General features: G+C 50.8%; 1 protein-coding gene across 5 annotated transcripts in view; it reads right to left on the bottom strand.

The window, feature by feature from the left end:
- Positions 1 to 17,073, bottom strand: part of Bcat1 (branched chain amino acid transaminase 1) — a 68,736-nt gene that overhangs the window by 11,169 nt on the left and 40,494 nt on the right. For all 5 annotated transcript variants that reach the window (XM_055605600.1, XM_055605599.1, XM_055605603.1 and 2 more), the window contains exons 5-7: positions 15,626 to 15,745; positions 7,176 to 7,339; positions 4,635 to 4,777 (exon numbers count right to left, since the gene is read on the bottom strand). In XM_055605600.1, the coding sequence (XP_055461575.1) occupies positions 4,635 to 4,777; positions 7,176 to 7,339; positions 15,626 to 15,745 (427 nt within the window). The remainder of the gene's footprint in view (positions 1 to 4,634; positions 4,778 to 7,175; positions 7,340 to 15,625; positions 15,746 to 17,073) is intronic.

Raw genomic sequence — 17,073 nt, 5'->3', positions numbered from 1 at the left:
TAGATAGATAGATAGATAGATAGATAGATAGATAGATAGATAGATAGTAGATAGACAGACAGAGTAAATTTAAAATAAATCAGCCCAGAAAGTCAGGTCCTTGTCTGACCATCTTCCATTTATAACAGCCAGTGAATGCTGAAATGCACACTTGCTCCAGGACCCAACTTGGACGCCTGACAACTGTCTACAACTCTAGTTCTGGGCATTCCAATGCCCTCTGCTGGCTGCCAGGGCACCTGCATACATACAGAGCACATACATATGCTAAGAAATGCACACACACACACACTAAAAACAAATAAATCCTATTCTAAGATGTGAGAATTAAACACTATTCAAGATGAGGATCTGAGTCAAAAGCGTTCCTTAGTGGATAAAAGCTGATGAGCACTTAGAACAACACAGATAAACTTGTCCTCAGGAGCCATGTCAGCAGCAATGATGAGGAGCCCACTACCTCAGGACTGCAGAGCATGGGCCATGTCGGTGGCAAGCACTTCTCAGGGCCTGAGTGCGGATCCCAGCACCCCTGCTGGACAGCTGGCTGGCTCACAGCGGGGCTGCAGGGGCGGTGTGGGCTTCCCTGCCAGCTGGTTTAGTCAAACCAGTAGCCATAAGCTCAGTTAAGACCTCAGGTCTCGAAATACAGGGGAAGACACACTATCTCAGTCTTCCAGGCTCCACGGCAGTGCGTCCCCACACTCCTACGCAGGAGCCCACGTCACCTGCCCTTCAAGCTACACAGGTGAGTTGTGTGAAGCCCTGGGCTTGATCCTGCAGGTGAATTGGGCGTAGCCGATTTACAAATGCAATCCCAGCACCAGGGAGCTGAAGGCAGGGTTGGGAATTCCACGTCACCCTTAGATTGGATTGGAGACTAGGGTGGGCTACAAGAAACCCTGTCTTAAACAAACCGTCTTTGGTAGCCAACATCTCCTCGTCTTTCCCACCTCTGGCATCTAGCCATGTGAGCCAACAACCTTAAACATCAGCTTACAAAGATGCTGCCCTTCTGGCCGATGACCTGTCTGTGACCTATCACCCGCTTGCAGAGGGATTCACAAAAATGCTTAAGGGGCAGGGATGTGGCAGCTGTGAGGGAATTGCTCTTCTGTCTCGGGCTCCCCTGGGCCCTTAAACACAGTCCAGGACTTTAGAACTAACATGCCTCCATCCCTATTTTACAGGAGAGACAAATGTGTGTTTTCCCCGGCTGGGGACAGTGAGGAAAGCCCGGATCACACACCAGCATCAAAGCTGTGGGATCATGGCTCCTTGTCTCAGGGTGGACGTAGGATCTGCTCCATGGAGGTGAACAGAACAGAGCCGCCATCTTTGTACACCCCCGTCTCTGCACATGCCTGACCCGGAGAGGTAATCAATGTTTTGGTTTTTATGTGTGTGGGTGTTTTGCCATGCCTGGCCTGGAGAGGTAATCAAGGGTTTGGTTTTTATGGGTTTGGGTGTTTTGCTTTGTGTAGGTGCACCACATGCATAAATTAGCCACGGAGGGCAGGAGACGGCATCAGATCCCCAGAACTGGACTTACACGGGATGGTAGGCTGCCGGCTAAGTGCTGGGAACTCAAGCTCATCCTTTGGAAGAGCGTCAAGTGCTCCTGACCGCGGAGTCATGCCCCCAGCCTCTACAAATCTCTTTAATTTAAAATAGAAATGAATAAATGAATCCTCTTCGCTGGACTGCGGCAGACTCAGAGGGAGTATTCATTTTCTCAAACTCGCTTCTTAGAAAGAAGGCATTGGTTCTGGCAATGTCCCCGAGGCTACTTGTCATGTTGCAAGTGTTAATGATCTCAAAATGAAACGCATTTTGTGATGGCTCGCTAGCTAGACGCAGAAATGCATGGGTGTGTGTGTGTGTGTGTGTGTGTGTGTGTGTGGTTTTCACGTTCGCACAGACCTTTCCTACAGTTAGCTCAGCTCTGAGACAACACCGAGTTAAGTGTAAACAGCAGCCTTCATGTGTGCAAAGGCGGTTGTGGAAGCAAAATGAGCATCCAACGGCAACCACCAGTCTGAGGTCCAGAGACAGAACATCTGTCGCCTGGTTCCCAGACAGAGCCGACGACATGAGGACATTTGGGTGAGAAACCGGTTTCCTCTGCGACCATAAACACACTCACAGGAGCCAGAGCTCCAGAGCAGTGGGGGCGGGGTGGGGGGAGCAGATACGGGTGCTGTCCTCAGGGCTGCAAGCCAGTTCTCACTGTGTGTGAGACTCTCCATCCACGTGGGCGAGTGCCCTGCCTCTCCTGTGCTGGGTGCTGCTAGGCATACATGGGTGGACGGGGACGGGAGCGGCCCGAGAGGAAGAACACAGTCAGCGCAGCCCCCTCCCTCTAGCATTGTGTGTTTATGAGAGCTGCTGGGTTGAAAAGCTCCAGATTCCAGCATAGATTCGGTTTTCTTCCATTTCTAAGTACAGACAGCAGGACTAGAAGAAGGGTGTCTGGAGAACCTATGCCTAGGGCCAGAGGACACAGGGCCAACTGTGGGCAGACTGTTCACTCCCCCTCAGATGGAATACAGGGCTCACCTCACTCGGATGGGTGCACGGTGCTGCCCTCAACCTCAGCTGGAGAACCTCTTCTCTTGACAGCAAAGTAAAGGTGAGAGAGAGGCTACCACAAAGCAATGTTCTTTTAAAAAGTGTTCTCCGAAGCCAAAACAGGCAGCTTCTGCCTGGAAGCATTATTTTATTCTCTCTGCGAGCATGTGTGCGTGCATGGTTGTGTGAGTATGTGTGTGTGTGTGTACCTGTATGTGTGTACATGTGTGTGCGTCCATACATGTGTGCGTACATACATGTGTGTGCACATGCCTATGAGTAGATTTGTGCGTGTGTATGTCTGAACATACATGTGACACTGAGTGTCTACCTCTATTGCTCTGCCACCTGTTTTTGAGGCAGGGTCTCTCACTGAACCTGTAGCCCACCATCGGGGTCGCCGACTCAGTGAGCTCCCAGCGTCTGCCTGCGTCCCCTTCCTAGTGCTGGTGTTAGAAACATGAACAGCCAGCCACACCCCTAACTTCATTTCATGATTGTCCGTGTCTGTGATTACTGTGAAATAAATGACCTCAAACCATAAACAGGTCTAAAACTGTGCTCCTAAATTTCCCGTACCTGTCAAAATCCTCACGGTCAGTGCAGGTCTACAGTGTCCCTTGTGTTGAGTCATGTAGCACAACACCATATAAACTATCAACATTTCACACACCGAAGGCAGACACTGAGCATTCAGTATGCTAGAGACAGCCAGGCATGCTTATAATTACGACATTCCACACCCCGAGGCAGGAGGATTCTTTTAAGTTTGGAGCTGGCACGGGCTACAGAGTTGAACCCTGTCTCTAAAAGCCAAAACCTCAAACCAGGTATGCCATAAACCCCCACACTCCAGACATAGAGAATGAAGGATCAAGCGTGCAAAGCACAGTAAGTTCAAGGTTATCTCGGGCTGTACACACGGGACCTTGTCTAAAAGAAATAAAACAGAACGGAATGTCTGCGATTTACATGTAGTGGCCGGCAGGTCGATAAATACGGATTGCCTGGCAATCTCGGGATGCGCTGTGCTGTGTTTAATGGTGGCATTGATTCACTGTGGGTATGCTCAGGCCAGGCCATTCTGGGGAGGTCTGGGGAGAACTTTCAGGGATTGTTCTTTTCTTTCCAGCTTGTGGGTCGAGTATTAAGCTCAGGTCATCAGGCCTGGCAGAAGCATTCTCACCCTCCGAGGCTCCTTGTAGCCCCAAGGTTGAAGGTTTTAATCAAACAGAAATGCAGAGACCCCACAGGGCTTCTGAGACGGTACGGAAATGTGAGAAAGGACACCAACCCTTAAGAGAACTCTAGTGAGAGAGGGACGGGCCGGAGGTGGAGCCCGGACAACAGCGCCGAAGCAACACAAAAGCCAAAGGCGCGGCAGCCAGGCCAAAGGCGCGGCAGCCAGGCCCAGCGGCGCACGCCTGCTACCAGCCACGCAGAGGGCTCAGACAAGATGGTGAGTCAGCGTGGGGCGCACCGTGGGTTAAAGCTAGCCCGGCAACTACGAGAGCCTCAAAACAAAGACACAAACGGGGCACAGGTGCAGTTCAAGAGAAGGCTTGCCTAGCATGCCGGGGGCCGAGTTCAGTTCAAGAGGGGCACACTAATTCCCCTCCCCCAGCCAGCAGACCACAGGAAGTTCTACATGGTATGGAGCGCATGACCAGGGAACTAACAGAGTCCCATCACAAAGATGGAATGCTGTGACACCAGCAAATGACAAAAAGAGGAGAATGCTCCCTTTATAGAAAAAAAAATGTACTTATTTTATGTGTATCAGTATTTTGTCTGTGTGTGTGCGTGTGTGCGTGTGCATTGAGTGTGCAGTACCCAAAGAGTCCAGAAGGGGGCACAGGATCCCCTAAAACTAGAGTTACAGACAGCTGTGAGCCACCGTGTGGGTGCTCTGAATCAAACCCAGGTCCCCTGCGAGAGCAGCTCGCTCTTATGTGCTGAGCCATCTGTCTCAAGCCAAACCACAGAAACAAGAATGCAAGGCCAAGCCTGGTACGAGCTCCCAGCAGCCACCCTTGCTGCACCAGCTGTCGTAGAGTCATTACCTCCGTCTTCATTTATCCAGTAGAGGAAAAGGTTCATCGTGCCCACTTCAGTTATCTGGTTGTCCTTGCCGTACAGCCACAGGACCTGATGGCAGCCGTTCTCCACCGCCTCGCACTGCGCCAGGAGGGACGCCCCGTAGTTGCTGGTGAGGAAAAGAACACTCCGATTATAAACATGCCTGACCCCACACCCGCATTCCACTCTAACAGTCTCAAGTTTTTATTCATTCATGTGATGTGTGTGTGTGTGTGTGTGTGTGTGTGTGTGTGTAAGACCTGAGAGTAGGCAAGGGGGCTCACACTTGGTTAGAAGGCCTACTGACTCTCCATCTTCAGATCCTACAGAGTAACAGGAGAAAACCAACTCCAGTGACTTGGCCCCTCACCTCCATACATACACTGTGGACACACACCAGAAAAAAAACAATTGTCCCAGCCACTGGGACAGAGGGACTATGTCAGACGGGAGTCCTTCTCTGCCAACCTCTCTAATTGCTATAATCCACTTATAATTTTGGACAATTAGCGGTCTCAAAAACCAAACCTGGTAAAGGAAGACCCGGCATTGCCTCAGCTGAGGCCCCGACAAACTGATCGATTTTCTCCAAACTTTCCCCTTAAAATACTGTCCCGGGCCAGAAAATGGCTGAGCAGGTAGGGCACTTTCTGGCAAGCCTGACGACCTGAGTTTGAGCCCCAGGGCCCACATTGTGGAAGGAGGGAGGAGTCCATGAGGTGCCTCTATGGGTCGGGAAAGGCAAAGCCACGAGAGACTTAAGTAAAGTCTGCCGTGCCCAGGCTTCTTTAATGCTTCACTGGCCTACATTTTTCTCCCTCTCTCTAGCTGTTTAGTGGCTGCAAATGGGAGCCCAGAGTGTCCTGGTTTTGTTATTTGCCAGCACGCGATACTAACACATGAAATGGCCAGTGAATGCACCCATGCTTTTAGCATCATCACACAACTGAGCACAGGCATGACCCTTAAAGCCTGAGGCACAATACTCTCCCTGGCAGTGATGTCCACACCCTCATCCCTGGAATGTCAAGGTGCTCTGTTGTCACTGATGTCTCCAGGCAGCACCAAGGTTATGGCCAGAGACACGCCTGCATACAGGGAGATACACGCCGCCCACAGGAAGGCTAAGGGCAAAGAGGCCGTCCAACTTTGAAACCGACCCTGGTGCCACAAAACCTGGTCATTGACAAGGACAGAGAGAGCCTGGAAGGAGGAAGCAGTGGCCAAGTGTACAAAGAATGGTAGGCCAGAGGGATGAAGGCCCTTTACTATTCTGTCCCACGAGGAGGCTTTTGTACTCCACATTGGAAATCTAAACACCTACCTTACTGGCTCCGCACATGCTCACTGCTCATGCCGGGTTACCCTCTCTCCCATCTCCCTGGTCGCACATCACAGTGCTTGAGCCCAAGGGTTAGAGAATAGTGAGAGAGGCCAAGAAACAAGAGAGAGGCACGGAGTGCAAAGGACCCTGGTTCAGGTCTCAACACTCACAGGGCCACTCATAACCTCCTAGAAGTGCCGTTTCGGGGACCCAAGGCCCTCTTCCGGCCGCCGAGGGCTCCAGGGAAGAACATGGCTCACAGACCTGCACGCAGGCAAAGCACTCACACGTGTAAATAAAACTGTGAAGCCAACACGAGCGGCAAGGACACCACAGGTCTCAGAAGCTGACCAAGCTCAGCCTCCCGGCTGGTTTGTGCTACTCCACCCTCCATGCAAAGTATGCCGGATGCACGTGAGATGTGAGGTAAGCGATTAAGGTGTTATTCTACTGTCTCCTCAGACCACGGGCCCTGTGAATAACGCACACATTAAAGCCTGCCTTGCTCACTGGCATTTATGGTGAAAGACAACATCCTTGCAACACAAATAGTGTACAGTGTGTGTGTGTGTGTGTGTGTGTGTGTGTGTGTGTGTGGTGTGTGTGTGTGAGATGCCAGGGAGCTGGCTGGCAGGGCAGCACCTGCCCTCAGCTGCTGAGGCGTCTCTCCAGCCCCCGTTTGCTCTTTTAAGGGGAGACTAGCATTTTGGAGTCTCTCGTTCCTCTGCGGCACATGCTGCTCTGGTGGGTGTAGACGGGACACACTCGAGGATGGAAGGAGCTGACCTGAGGCACCAGTCTCCAGCCGGTCTTCTAGAGTTGTCACACCCAGCCCCTGCAGCCGGGTCTCAGAGGCCTACCACGGAGCTCTGACCCTCCCAGGACATCACTGGTGCTCTCCAGGGGTGTGTCTGCCGGGGTGTGGCACGCAGGCAGGCAGATTCCCGGACAGAGCTCCCTAGAGCCGAGTGAGGGCAACCCACCCGGGCGGCCTTCCACTGGAGAGGAGCCGAGCTCAGACACACCCCATGTCACCCCTATTGATACCGCCTTAGAGGGGCCACAGGTAACAGCCGGCTACATCTCAGCCCACAAACAGCTGCTCACTGCCGTCCACACCACCACTGGAGGCACACAGCTGACACACACACACAGCTAATACACTCACACACCACGAAGAAGGCTGCTCACACCAACTCACCCGCCCATCTTGTAGTCCCCAGTTCCACCTTCCCAGGCTCTGATGTACTTCGGATTGGCCCACAGCGACACTGGAGTGAAGGTTCCGCTGGAAAAATAAGGTCCCACGGGGCTCAGGATCACAAAGAGCAGGGCTTTGGACGGCTTCTTGACTCCGAGAGACGGCTGGAACACAGGGAAAGCCACACCTCTGTGACTGACGAAGAAGCATCCTGCAGGTCTGGATGAGGCCTGCACCACCTCCCACAGGCCACCCAAAGTCCAGGGGCATGAAGCCTTTGATGGGAAGTGCTGAAAGTGGGTGTCTAGGTTTGTGGGTGAGGGTGGGCAGGACGGGATGGGGCACAAGATGGCTCAGTGGATAAGGATGCTTGCTGTCTGAACATTTGACTAACTTAAGCCTCATCCTTGAGCCTCACATGGGGGAAAGAAGTGAGCTCTAAAAGCTGTCCTCTGACCTCCACATACGTGCTATGGTGTTCACGCTCCCCTACACACACAAAATAAGTAAACAATTGTGACTTAATTTTTTTTTTTTTTTTTTACGTTTAATTTTGGTTTTCTGAGTTATGATTTTAGAGGGGGAAGAAAAGGTACATGTGTCAGTTGTAGCTGCTGCTATTGCTGACAGGAAGAATGAGGAGCCTGTCTCTAACCTCCAGGACACAGCCCCCTTCCACTCTCTTTCCAGCCTGCTGGGTGCTTCAGAAATGTGGGGACTGTGAGTGGAGGGTGGGGCAAGGAAGGGGAGGGGGAGGATATGAGGAAGTAGGCTGTGATCATGCCCGCTGGTTTGGCAGGTGATCCTTAGCAGAGGGCAGGGACAGGCAGGACAAGTACCAGAAGGAGCGCAGAGAACGCAGAGGTCACATTACCAACAGGCAGCTGGAGAGCTCTGTCAGCAGTTACTAGCATGGGCTGTTTTTGCAGTGGACGCAGGCCCAGCGCCCTGCACCCAGGTGGAGGCTCACAGCTGTTCCTAACTCTACCTCCAGGGACCCAGTGCCCCCTCCTGGCTTCCAGGACACTGCACACACAGCACACGCGCAGGCGGAACACCCAGCACAGGGAAGTTGTTAGGTCAGGGCAGTGGAAAGTCCCGGAGGCTGTGTGCCCTAGAGGAGAAAGGCCGGTCTCCAGCCAGCTATGAGCAGAGACCTCAGGGACAGACAAACCAAGCAGGATGGAGCCATGCTGGATGCCTGCCACCGTGGCCTGGTCAGCCTGTGTCACAGAGGACGGTGGCTACACAGGGTGTGACGGTGAAGGGGGCCTTGGCTCTAGTGGATGGTAATCCTTATGCTGTTTGCACCAGAAGCTGATCCTGCCTTTTCCTCGAGCCTCCATTACCCCGGCCTCTGACAGGCTGCCTGCACTCTGGGTCCCTCATGGAAAGCCAGGCAGTAAATATCTGCAAGCCCTGGAACACGGCTGTGCGCTGGTGAGGTGGCTTATTGGCCGAGTGAGCCTGGCCACTGGGTGCAATCCCTGGACTACGTGTTAAAGAGCCGGATGTGGCTCAAGCACTCCACAGTGACCCAAGCACTCCACAGTGAGGTGGGAAGGAGAGAGGACAACCAGCCTGGGGGTCAGCTGGCCCAGAGCACACAGCCTGGCAGACAGAGCCTGTCTGGAGAAATAAGAAAATAAGCCGTCCTCTGACCTGTGTGCTGTACCATGGCATGCGTGTGTGTGCCTGTGGGTAACAATGTCACCTGACACGCTCCCACATCCCTCCATCAGGAGGAACAAGCACGGCTCTGAGAGCTTAGAAGAAGCGGATGAAGTGTGTGACTGGACTGAGGTGGAGAAGCCAGTCAGTGAGCAGGAAGAGCCTTTGCCTTTGGGCTGGCTTGTGTTGTGGGGCTTTTGGGTTTGTTTTGTGTTTGTGGTTCCTTTGTGGGTTTCTTTTTTTTTTTAAGATTTATTTATTTATTATGTATAGTGTTCTGCCTGCATGTGTGCCTGCACACCAGAAGAGGGCACCAGATCTCACTGTAGATGGTTGTGAGCAGCCATGTGGATGCTGGGAATTGAACTCAGGACCTTTGGAAGAGCAGCCAGTGTTCTTAAATTCTGAGCTGTCTCTCCAGCCCCTTGTTTTGTTTTATGCTTTGTTTTCTCATTTGTCTGTTTTAAGACAGTCTCTCTCCATAGCCCTGGCTATCCTAGAACTCACCATGTAGACCTCAAAGTCTACCTCACGAGTGCTGCCATTAAACGTGTTCCTTCTTTAACAGGAACTTTATTGAAAGTGAGGCTCCCCTCCTGGTGCAGGGGGAAGATCTTGAGAGCTCCTCCCATCTGAGAGGGACACTGTGTGGGGATACATGCCTGTTCCTTCCCAGCCTGACAGAACCATCTTATCTCTGAAAGTTCATTTGTCCAATGAGTCAAAGAGCTGAGACCAGGCAGGCAGGGAGTCAGATGGGAGGTAACCAGGAAAATCATGTCTCTGGTGGGAAGAGCCACTTAAATGGCCTTGAAGCTGCAGCTGGGATGTTTCTACTGAGCTGGAAGGGAGGGCACAGAGGAGGGCACTATCCTGGTAACCACACACAAGCACTATCAGAGGCTGTGAGAGCTCAAAGGGCCCTGGCATCACTAGAGCATGTTCCTTGCAGTTGTCTCTCTCTTCACTGTGGGCTTTTTAGAAGCTGGTCAGAAGAAGGAGAGCCAACCCGCCATCATATCTGCTTTATAAATAGCCATAGAATCACCCTTTTAAAATCCCAGCACATCTAGTCAGGAGGAGGAATGTGCTAACGAAGACTAGAATTTCACAGTCCACAACCAGGAACTCACCGGCCCCTCCTCCAAGACGGGCCGGCCTGCTCCAGGCTCTCTCTGGCACGTATGCTCTGCTCTGCTAGGTAAACTCTGTCTCTGGATTCTCTCCTTTGAGAAGAACCAGAGTAACTTTGACCAGTAGCTGCGTCTGCTTCCGCAGGGCCTCGATGCTCAGAGTTCTCAGCCTCACCTGGCTTTCTGCCTTTCGTTAGCGATTCTCAGCTTCCTGCTAGCCACCTGCTGCCCTGCTGCCCCGGCCATCACAGACTCTCCCTCTGGAGTCATGAACCCACAACCCTTCCTTTGATAAGTGGCCTTGCTCATGGAGTTTTACCACAGCGGCAGACAAGTGATCAATACAAATGATAAGGAACCCAGAGAGAGAACTCAGCGTAAATTACAGACACGACATGCTGGCTGCTTTCTAAGGGTCACATCTAGCTTTTAAATTTCTGAGCGAACTGTCTTTCACATTTTGACACCTCACTGGATGGGACACACACACCCACACACACACACTATTTTACATAATTATATTATACTAAAAAAGTAAACAGCAAGAATGAAATCATTTTTTTCTGTACTATATGTCACCTCATTTGGACTGAGGAGGCAGATCTGCGGCGGATCCCAAAAAGCCCTGTAGCTTTTCCACCACAGTACAAAAGCAAATTTCACTTTGTCACTGTGCCTCCCTGACCTTGACAAGTTAGTTTGCATCTGTCCCACTAGGTGGCGGCAGAGAACACAGAGAGAAAGGCAGACTTCAGGACCTCTGTCAAATGTACCTCTAGAAAAGGCATCTTGAGCCATTTCATTCACATCCGCATCCTTAGCAACAGCTAAGTTACATGATGGCATTTTTCAGTGCTGGCCAAAGCTGTGTGTAGGAATGTGACTTCGTATTTTCTAAAACTGAAGCCAGGTCCACTCACATCTGCAAGCCTGACGTTCCCCTGTGGACCACGGCTTAGGAACCTCCCAATGCTTACATGCACAGTCTGTCCATGAAAAGAAGTCACTGAGAGGGTGAAGAGGTGACAGGTAAGAGCACTGGCTGCTCTTTGGTTCCCAGCATCCACGCTGTCCCCCAACAATTCCAACCCCAAGGCATTCAGGGCCCTCTCCTGGCCTCAAGTGGGCATTGCACCCACGTGCACAGATAACACACGCAGACAAAACACTCACAGGCATAAAATAATCACAGACATAAAATAAAAATAATTAGAGCATCAAAGAACTCACTGACTTTCCTTGGGGAACAGCCAGGGAGAAACTCTCAAAGCCACAGCAATACTGAGTGTGATCAATGCCACCCTGAGCTCCAAGAAGGAGCTTGGTGACAGGCGCCCCCTACACACACACACACACACACACACACACACGCTCGGGACCCCTGCTTTATCCCCTTGCTCCAATCCTCTCTTCCACCCTGAAAAGCGACTTAGATCCCAAGTTCCCATTCGGGGAGTTTTATTCTGTGATGTCAATCAAATGATAGGCAACAAAATTCTGGGATGATGAAAAGTTACGTTTCTGATGAAGCAAAAGCCACAAAATTAAGCAAGAACTAAGGGTGTCAGGCACCAGTGGGGGCTTCGAGCACTTCCAACAGGTCTGTTTGTCTCCAGAATACATTTCAGGGTGGTTCTGTTTTAGATTTGAAGGACAGGGTCTCCATACGTAGCCCAGGCTAGCCTCAGACTCTGAGCAATCCTCCTGTGTCAGCCTCCCATGTGCTGTGGCTACAGGAACACACCACGCTTGGCTCCTGCCTGGGGCAGGGGCTGGTTCTGAGGAGATGCTGTGAGTTTAACACACACACTAGGTAGGCGCAGCACCACTGCGCTAGAGCCCAGCTTCCCGGGGACAATCGGCTGGACTTTGTATCCCCGTAATTTAAATGAAGAGCGGAAAAGACTAACATTTCAGAGACCGCGCGGAGGCTGAACCACTAATGCTGGGGTGTGTGTGTGTGTGTGTGTGTGTGTGTGTGTGTGTGTGTGCAGGGACAGAGAAATAGAGCTTTTCCTAAGCTTCACAGTCGGGGGATGCAGCCGTACTCCTCACAAACTATGGCGCTTAGGTGAGAAAGAAAGGCTACTTCACAGTGAGAATTACTTCTTTCTGGGTCACCCAGAATTCCCTGCACGGAAAGGCTGATGTCACGGGTTGTTTGAAGGGTGGCAGAAAGGAGTCAGTGAGCTGAGAAATTTCATTAGTGTGGCCTCAGCGGCAGAGAGCAGAGGCGCACACAGGGCTGGAGGACAATCCTGGCCAAAGCAAACAGAAGCAAAGCATAGGTGCCTGGGCCCACAGGGGCCCACGGGGGCCACAAAGCAGCCTTTCTCTTTCACTGGAGAAAAGGCTTCAGAGTGAAAGGAGAAAATGGAGTCATGGCATAAACCTGTCATCTCAGCACTTGGGAGGCTGAGGCAGGAGGATTAAGGGGTCAAGACAATCTTGGCAATGTAATACTTCAAAAAAATGAACTTAGGGCTGGAGAGAGGGTTCCAGGGAGTTAAGAGAGCCTGTGGCTCTTGTGGTTCCTAAGTCAAACACTGGCTCCCAGGGATTCAAAACCTTCTTCTGGACTAAACCATCAACTGAATACATACCAACCTCACAGAAACAGAGAATGAAAAATAAACCCTTTTAAAAATTAAAATAGGAAAGCAAATGACAAGGAATCTGTAAATGAGGGGTGCTGTTATGCTGAGGGCCCAAGGAAGGCATCTATGTGGTGCACATACATACATGCAGACAGCAGACATATGATAACATACATGTAATAACAATAGCCTTCCCTGAATGCACATGCTGCTGCCTGGCCTCCTCCCATGGCTCTCACACTCTGTGTGCTGTGCTCGGCATGGTGTGCCCATTCAGCTCCCCCGCCCTCTCCGCCCTCCACATTCTCCACCACCTTCCACACCCCTACCGAAAACTGAATCGTGCCCTCTGAAATCTATGCTGAAGCCCTGACTTTCTGCATTAAAGGCTTCTCGCTGCTGTGATAAAACAAACAAAGCAGCAAGAGCAACTCCATGACAAAAAGACTGGCTCACATTTGAAGGCACATCCATTCTGGTGGGAAAGGGTGGCACAGGGACTGTGGAGCATCTGGTCATGCTGTGGCACAGTCAGGAAGCAGACAGTTTCCCTTTTATGGGGTCAAGGGCTCAAGCCCATGGGTTGGTGCCAGCCACGTTGAGGACAGGTCTTTTCTGCTCAGCTAAACCTGTCTGTTAATGCCCTCACAGACTCACCTAGGGTCAGTGTCTCCTGGGTGACTGCGAAAGCAGTTGGCAGCCAGTGAAGATGGACCGTCACAGCTCCGATGTGACTGTCCTAAGACACAGGGCCTTAGGCGGCACTTACATCAAGCGAGCTCTCAAAAAGTAAAGCCTCCAGCTGGACTTGGTACTTACAAAGGAAAAAGGCCACTAGAACTCTGTTCCTTATTGGTAGACAAGGGCCAGCGAGGACCGGTTGGAAAGGAAGCCTCACCGTCAGCCAGCCACGATCAGGCTCAGATGCCCAGCTTCCAAAACACCAGCAGAGTAACTGTGGCTTAAGCTACCCAGGCTGCAGGGGCTGGGGGGGGGAGGCTCACCAACTCAACTCTTGGTCCCAGTTGTGGCTACGTCTGGGAAGGCTGTGGAACCACCCAGAAGGGTGCAACCCTTGCTGGAGGAAGTCAGTCACCGGGCTTTGAGGGTTTGTATCCTGACCCCACTTCCTCCGTTCTCAACCCTACCCCCCCACCCCCAGTGTGGATGAAAATGTGACCTGCCAACCTCCTGCTCCCGCCACCTCCCTCTGCCTGTAGCCACACCGGCCCTGCCATGGCGAACTTTCTTCCAGGACCTCACATAAGCTGAAATAAACCGTTTCCCAGGCAGCTTTTAGTCACGGTGCTTAATCACAGCAACAGAAAAGTCATGAAGTCCCGGTGGCATCGTGACAGAGCAGCCCGTCACACTAAACTCATCCCCCCTCCATCGAAGCTCTCCCCCCTTACACACCCCAGCCTGAGTTAGCTGCTCGTGATACCCGCCCCTCAGCATCCTGCTTATCACGTGTAGACCAACATGCGTTGCCCTCTTAGCTCTCCTGATTTCTTTCTGGTTCAATAACCAGTGAACTCTATAAACTGTAGGGCCATCTTGATCATGCATGTTTTGCCTACATGTTTGTAAGTACACTGTGTGTGTGCCTGGTCCCTGCGGAGGCCAGGAGGGCTTTGGATTCCCTGTGACTGGAGCTATGGATGGTTGTGAGCTACCGTATGGGTGCTAGAAACTAAACATGGATTTTTGCAGGAGCAGCAGGTGTTGTTAGCGACTAGCTTATCAAACATTTGCAGAAACGACACATTCTTAGTAAGATGGCCATAGAGGCAGCCACGGAGACGTGCACCGGCAATTTCAAACACTTGAGAGCCTGAGGCAGGAGGATCACCGTGCAGCCAAGGCCAGCCTGAGCTACACTGTGAGTTCAGGCCCACCCAGAATACACAAGACCTTGTTGCATACAAACAACAAAACCACCACATTTGAAGGTCACCCCAGCAGCCTTTCATGGGCTCTGCTATTAGGTAACAACTCTGTCCTCTGGCTTACTTTGCAGGACTCTGAACGTCACCTCTGAGAACAATGACTCCACGCTTAGACTTACAAACGTCCCCACAGATCGAGCAGAAAAGGACAAGGCAGCCTGGGTCTCTGCATGAGCGCTTCAACCCTTGGTAAAGACACCTCCCAGATGCCAGGCCCAGCAGGGCATGGAGAGCAAGAATGCCACTCTGGAATTCAGGAAGATGGTGGCCTTCCTCATTCTTCCCCAGGTCACTATCCTCAACTCCTGCAGTCGGTCTGAGAGCAAAGCTGCTTCCTGGGTTCCTGACTCGGAGTAAAGAAAGTTCTCACCCCCCCCCCCCAGCACAGAAATGAAGCCCACTGCAACAGAAACGATGGGAAATGTGGTCCTAGAGCTAACCCTCCAAAGGTCTGTGTGAGGAGAGGCACACCCCCACCCCCACCCCACCCCCACCCCACCCCCACCCCACCCCCACCCCCGCAGGCTCAGCACTAGCATCAATCTCAATGGGGATAGGGGCAAACATCACCATCCATCCCTTTTTCTTCAGTTAGTCCTGCGGGAATTACCTACAGTTACCAAATTGACAAACTGTTTGTCACTTTGCTGGTGACAAACTGTTACCAGCAAAGCCTAAAATACTAACTAAAATGCTAACTCATTTTTTCACGTGAAAGATGGCCTCAACAATTGGGAGGATGAATGGAAAAATGAAAAATAAATGAATGATACTGGGACAGGTGTGTGTATGTATGTGTGTGTGTGTATGTGTGCTTATGTGTTTCAAAACACACACTAAAAGTTTAAGAAAGAAAAGCAGGCTGGAGACAAAGCCCAGCTAAACATGCAAACCCCCAGCTTCAGCCCCTAGTACCATAAAATGACATTTGAGGTGCACAAGCTGTCTCCGTGAGGATGCCAGCACTCGCTGCCAACCCTAACTCCGCAAGCTCCATCCCACACCCCACAAAGCAGAAGGAAAGAACCAACACCCCACACACCGAGGGCACACACGCCCACTCAGAGTGTAAAAAGCTCAAATAGAGAGTCAGGCCGTACCTCGGTTCCGATGAACGTGGGGCGGATGTAGAGGCTGGCGGAGGTGGAGTAGGGGACCCACTCTTGGTCTATCTGTAGAAGCTGCAGAATGCACGCTAGAAGCTCCTCCTTGTCAAACACCTGAGAAGACAGAATCCCCAGTAAGGCCGACCAAGAACGAAACACAGACTTGGGGATCAGAGAACTGACAGATGCTCAGCTTCCCCTGGTACAGTCCCAGTCGGCTCCTGAGCAACTTTCATTTACTCTCCTACAACATGCAACATCAGGAAAGACATCCATGATGAATGCTGAGAAAATGTCTGTGAATCCCTCTGGCAAAATAAAAATCATATAAGCATGAGTTATTCGTAAGGAAAAGAAGACGTTAGACTCCCTGAGGCTTAAAGATGGCTCAGCTTGTAAAGGGTCGTGCTGCCACCTAAATTCATTCCCTAGAACCCACAGGGCACAGAGGGAGCCAAGCTGTCTTTTGAATACTTGCCTGCCTTCCCCCAAATAAACTGAGAGACAAACAAACAAAATCAGATTTTTGAAAAAGAAATTAGATCACTATTGACCTTACTCCCACATCAGTTATAATTACATTTTACACTCAAATGTAACAAATTATGATTTAAAAAAAATGGACATCTGTGGCCTCTTATTAAAATTCTATATCAATTATAATTGGATTGTATACTCAAATCTAATGAAATATTATGACTTCTATTTTAAAATTGACATCTGTAACCTCATATTCTCAATTGTAAATGGATATTATGATCAAGTGTAATATCAAGTGTAATGATCAAGTGAAATATCATGGCTTCTATTTTAAAAATTAATGGTATTGGCTGGTGGAGGTGGTGCACGCCTTTACTCCCAGCACTTGAGAGGCAGAGTCAGGTGGATCTCTGAGTTCAAGGCCACCCTGGGCTACAGAGTTGTTCTAGGACAGTCAGAGCTACACAGAGAAACTGTCTTGAAAAATTAATATAGGATAGATAGATAGATAGATAGATAGATAGATAGATAGATAGATAGATAGATAAATTATATATACAACTTTAAGGTTCAAAACAACTTCTTACTCAGGAAACATAAAAACACAAACCACTAAGGAAAATAAAGATAAAATTTGTGTTTGAAAGTTGAGGGCTCCTGCCTTTTCAACACAGAAAGCTGCTGCTGAGGCGCCAGTGAGGAATGGTGCCAGTGTGTGCTATGAGCCGAACACTGGGCAGAAAGACAGGGGCAACTGATTCCTCAGGGGACAACTCTATGCCAAAAGGTGACAGACACGCTTTGTAAAATGGTCAAGCAGTTTCCATGGAGCCACAGGCTGGAGAGGGACACCTTCAGGACTCAATGAGCTACACAAGGCGGAGCAGTGCCACATGCTAGCAGGACCACCGTGCAGCTAGTAGGACCACCATGCAGCTAGCAGGACCACCATGCAGCTAGCA

Source organism: Psammomys obesus, unplaced genomic scaffold (assembly GCF_907164565.1).
Source record: "Psammomys obesus unplaced genomic scaffold, mPsaObe1.curated_primary_1811, whole genome shotgun sequence".
NCBI classification, from domain to species: Eukaryota; Metazoa; Chordata; class Mammalia; order Rodentia; family Muridae; genus Psammomys; species Psammomys obesus.
The sequence above is the reverse complement of the archived record's forward strand: the minus strand, read 5'-3'. Positions and strand labels throughout refer to the sequence as shown.